General features: G+C 50.4%; 3 protein-coding genes across 12 annotated transcripts in view; 1 reads left to right on the top strand and 2 right to left on the bottom strand.

Annotated features, from left to right (window-relative positions):
• Positions 1-1,681, bottom strand: part of RNF111 (ring finger protein 111) — a 31,673-nt gene extending 29,992 nt beyond the window's left edge. For all 5 annotated transcript variants that reach the window (XM_042471373.1, XM_042471372.1, XM_042471375.1 and 2 more), the window contains exon 1: positions 1,465-1,681. The gene's annotated coding sequence lies outside the window, so the exon portion shown is untranslated. The remainder of the gene's footprint in view (positions 1-1,464) is intronic.
• Positions 1-4,639, bottom strand: part of MINDY2 (MINDY lysine 48 deubiquitinase 2) — a 689,230-nt gene that overhangs the window by 622,462 nt on the left and 62,129 nt on the right. The gene's annotated exons all lie outside the window — the stretch shown is intronic.
• SLTM (SAFB like transcription modulator) overlaps positions 3,891-4,639 on the top strand; it is a 25,455-nt gene continuing 24,706 nt past the window's right edge. For 2 of the 5 annotated variants that reach the window (XM_042471369.1, XM_042471366.1), the window contains exon 1: positions 3,895-4,184. In XM_042471369.1, the coding sequence (XP_042327303.1) occupies positions 3,951-4,184 (234 nt within the window). In that variant the 5' untranslated portion in view covers positions 3,895-3,950. Of the gene's footprint in view, positions 4,185-4,639 lie in introns of all 5 variants that reach the window. The other 3 variants (XM_042471370.1, XM_042471367.1, XM_042471368.1) reach the window with 3 other exon arrangements.

Raw genomic sequence — 4,639 nt, 5'->3', positions numbered from 1 at the left:
TGGACCAAGTGGGCACTAAAACCATTCCAAGTGTCAGATATTCTCTTTGCCAGGCAAGCATTTCAAAGGTATGAGAAAGAGAGGCATTTGTCTAGTTAAGCAGGCCATCATTTGTTCCATGCTAAGCCCTGGTTAGTATTTGGGTGAGACAGCCAGCCAATGCCAGGTGCTACAGGATATATTTAAGAAGAAGGAACTGGCAAAACCAGGATTCCTTGCCTAGGAAAACTCTGTGGGAAATGTATGGGGTCATCATTAAGTCAAAAGGCAACTTGAAAGCACACACACAAAGACACAAAACAAAAACAGCCCAACCCTTTGCACATTAATCCAGAAGCAAGACTCACAAAATTCATTGGAGTTTACTCTCAAATAAATGCCCCCAAAGACTGCAATTCCCTGCATGTTTACTTAAGAGCAAGTCCTACTGAATTTGGTGGGACTTCTCCTAAAGAAAATACAGGCAGGAGATGGCTGCACCTGCGAAAAGCTGCAAGGGCTGACAAGTATATTTGCAGAACAACAGCACATCCGTAACAACATCTGACTCTTTGGCCTCGGCTGCTGCCGCTTTTAACATTTTGTGGATGCTTCGTTGGAGATGATGGTTTCTGCCTCTCCTGGGAGCATCTTCTTCTGCCGCTTTATGGCATTGTTGCACATTCTTTCCCAAGCTGCTCCCGATCTGTATTCAAACCACCAGCCTCCCAGGAAAAGAGAAGGGCCCTTTGCTTGCATTTCGACATATAGCTTCAGAGGTGTGTTGTGTGTGGACTTATGGCAAGGGTTTTTCTTAAGGAAAGGAATACTCAGAGGTGGAGTGGCCAGTTATTTCCTCTAAAACAACACCTGCTGCAGCCCCTGGCATTCATGGCTTGGCGGTCTCCCATCCGCATACTAACCAGGACCGATCTTGCTTACCTTCCAAGATCAGAAGCAATCTGGTGCTTTGAGGGCATTTAGGCCAAATTCAATACTCTCTGATGGAGGAAGGCCAAACATCCCACGAAACTACAAACCCCAGAATCCCTCAGGGGAACCATCCTTGCCCATAGGAAATCATGGGAGAATACTTGCCCGCAGGGAGACATGGCTTGCCTCAAGTTCTCCTATGGACATGTATGCTCTGTTTCCCCTCTCCAGGGATTCTCTATGGGCAAGGATCCCTCTATATTCCCCTATGGGCGGGTATTCTGGGGCTTGTAGTTCCTTCCTTTAAGAAACTCCAGTTCCCAGAATCCCACAGCACTGAGCCCTGACAACTGAAGCGGCGTCAAACCGGATTATTCCTGCAGTGCGGATGGCGAGGGAGAGACATGCAAACGACTACAACCCCCATCATCCCCAGCGCCGCCGAGGCAGGGCATCCAAAGCGGGACCGGGGCCCGCGTTCCTTCTGAATCGCTATTGATTCCCGGCGACGGAGGCCTTGCTCTTCGGGGGCGATAGGCCTCCGTTCCTCACCTGAGGGGGCCGCCGGGGGTGAGGCGGGCCAGGCCCGGCCCAGGGCCCTCCTTCCTTCCTTCCTTCCTCCGCTCTCCTTCAGGGACCCTCTCCTCCTCCGCGGAGTCCTTTCCGGAGCCCCTGAGACGCCACCGAGAGCCTTCCCTTCCTCCCCGCCGCCGCTGCTCTCGCTCCCTTCTCTTCGCCGACGCAACAGCGCGACATTCGGCAGCGACGGGCGCGCTTTACGGCAAAGCCGTCAAGTAAAGAAGCAGCGGCAGCCAGCGAGAGAGCTGGCCACGCCCCCTTTTCTCCAGCAGCCAAAGAGATAAGGGCCACAAGACTAGCGGCGGAATACGTCCGGTTCTAGTGCGACGGACCAAAGGGGGAGGGTCCTCTGGATGGAGCTGGGGTTACTTTAAATGTAATTTGATATGTCTAATGTTAGTCCGGGAATCAGGAGTGTAGAGAGATCTTGAGCTACTGCGAGACTCACTGGAAGGAAGAAGTTGGCAGCAGGCGCTTTCCTAAACTTAAGTCTAAGAAACAAAGAAGGGGGCTCCAGCCCCTCAGACTCAGCCCTGAGAGCCTTTGTTTCTGAAGAGTGGGCTATAAATATAATAAATGCAATAAACAAATACAAATGACGTAGATTGAAGCCTTAGACTGCGGTGGGGATTTTTTTGGGGGGGGTCTCTCCCCTTCAATGAATTGAATGGTGAGAACTAAACCATCCTGGGTCAAGAGGCGCATGCGCATCGCCTTCCCCTCTTCCCCCTCCCTCTCCTAGATTGGAGTAGAGGCGCATGCGCAACGCCTTCCTTCTTTCCTAGAGAGAACAGGAGCGCCACCTACCGGTCAGGGGAGAACAAAGCCGCCTTGCTGCAGAGGGCCAGCTTTAAATTGAATTTAATCCAAGGTTTCAGATGTGCAAAGTGGCATTGTAGCGTCACTCTGGCCCCTGTTGGGCCACTGTCTGCCCTGCCATTGTCAAGATTGGAGGCTGCAGGCCTTTTTGGGTGCTCTCCCCAGCCATCGAGCCATCCCCTTTTCCCCAGAAGAGGTTTAGCTTGGTGGGGTTACTCTCCTTGTTGTTGTGGGTCTTTCAGCCCTTTCTGAAAGATCCTCGAAGGGGAAGATCTAGGCTAACTTCAGTCACCCAGAGGGCCTTTTCCATCGCTGCTCCGAAGACATGGAAAGACCTGTCAAAGGAGATCCACCACATTTCTACTCTTACAGCCTTTAAGAAGGCTCTTACGACGGATCTCTACCTAGTTCCTCTCCCCGTTTACTGTGACCTACGTCACTCTGTCCACCAATTCTTCTCTTAAATTAATGAGAAGAATTAAATTTAATTGAAATTATATTCTGGCCTCAAAAAGAAGAGCCCTCCCTCCCTCCGCCCCAACGATCCTCATCAGACCTGGAAGGGAGTGGAAAAGACAGGCCCAGTTCCATCAGGCCTAACTGTGAAGTCTGTGACTTACGTCACTCTCTTTTATCTTATCTTATTTGATTGTATTTTGTTGTATTCTCTGTACTTTTATTACTGTAACCCACCCGGATTCCTTGTGATTGGGCGGGCTATAAATAAGTAAGTAATAATAATTATTATTATTATTATTTCTGACTTATGGGGACCCTAAAGAGAACCTGTCATGGGTGTCTCTTGGCAAGTTTCTCCAGAGAGGGTTTCCCATGGCCAATGCCCTGAGGCTGAGAGAGAGTGACTTTTGCTCAAGGCCAACCCCCCTCCCTCACCACCTTCTTCTTTCTTCAGAACAGCCCTGTTTAGGATAATAATAATAATAATAATAATAATAATAATAATAATAAATTGTTTATAGCCCGCCTCTCCCAAAAGAATCAAGGCAGGTTATCGAATATATTTAATACAATATATTAAAATATATATTAAATATTATATATATGTGAAATAGTATATTTAATATATATAATATAATAAAATATTAACTATTTTAATACCTTAAATATTTTATATATTACATATTATATTTAATACAAAGTATTAAATATATTAATATATTAAATCACATAATCCCCTTAATATACAGGATGGCTCTGTATTAACTATCGCATCTCAGATCTCAAATCCCGCAGTAGATACGCGTCTCAAGAGGCCGTGCACATATGAACAACGCTACACGTATCTAGTGTCCCCAAAGCCACGCCTTCTTTATGCTACTGTTTCCCTCTTCGCTGCGCCCGCCTCAGCCAATCCGCAGCCTGGAAGGGAGGGGAAGGGGGCGGGGCCTGGATGTCAGTTGGAGAAGGGGCGGGGCTAACGGAAGGCGATGAAGAGAGACGCCGCCTTCGCTTTATTTGGCCGAGTGCGCATGCGCGGACGTGGCGGCGTCTCCTTCCACCTTCTGCGCAGCCGCGTTGCCTCCTGTATCCGGGTCCTTTGGCGACGCGGGGCCCCAAAGCCAGAAAGAGGGCGGGGCCGCGAGGCGAAGAAACGCCGAATTGAGAAGGGAGGCCGCAAAATGGCCGCCGCCGCCACCGCCTCAGTCGCCTCTTCCTCCTCTTCGTCGTCGTCCTCCTCCTCCTCTTCGTCGTGCTCGTCCTCCGGCGCGGCTCCGGCTCCGGCTCCCGTCGCGTCCGTTACGGAGAGCAAGAAGCTGGCGGACCTCCGCGTCATCGACCTCAAGTCCGAGCTGAAGCGGCGCAACCTGGACACGGGCGGCGTCAAGACCGTCCTCATCGCCCGCCTCAAGCAGGTCAGGCCCCGGGGCTTTCCCGGTTTGGCCCCCTTTAACTCTTTGTCTGGCTCAGGGCTATGGAATTCTGGGAGTTGGAGTTGGATGTGGGCCCAGGAGCGGAGCAGAGCTTAAGGAAGGAAGGCCCCCCCCCAACAGCCTCCAGCTCCCAGAAGATCCATAGCCTTGAGCCAGACAAAGAGTTAAAGCGGGACCAAACCGGGTCACCCCTCGAGTGCGGATGCCAGCCTAGAAAACATCATTAAAAGCTTGACGGTTAAAAAAAGCCCAGTTAAAATCCTCTGGGAGGGAGGAGGGGCTTGTTTCGTTTGTGTGCCGCCTTTCTCCCAGAGAGGGACCCAAGGCGGCTCACAGGATTAAAAATGCTGTTAAGAGCGTGGCAATGGAAAAAGAAGACCAGGCAGCCAAATAAAGCTGCTTTCGATCACAGTGGGAGGTACGGTATGTGAACGATG

This window comes from Sceloporus undulatus, chromosome 6 (assembly GCF_019175285.1).
Source record: "Sceloporus undulatus isolate JIND9_A2432 ecotype Alabama chromosome 6, SceUnd_v1.1, whole genome shotgun sequence".
Taxonomy (NCBI): domain Eukaryota; kingdom Metazoa; phylum Chordata; class Lepidosauria; order Squamata; family Phrynosomatidae; genus Sceloporus; species Sceloporus undulatus.
The sequence above is the reverse complement of the archived record's forward strand: the minus strand, read 5'-3'. Positions and strand labels throughout refer to the sequence as shown.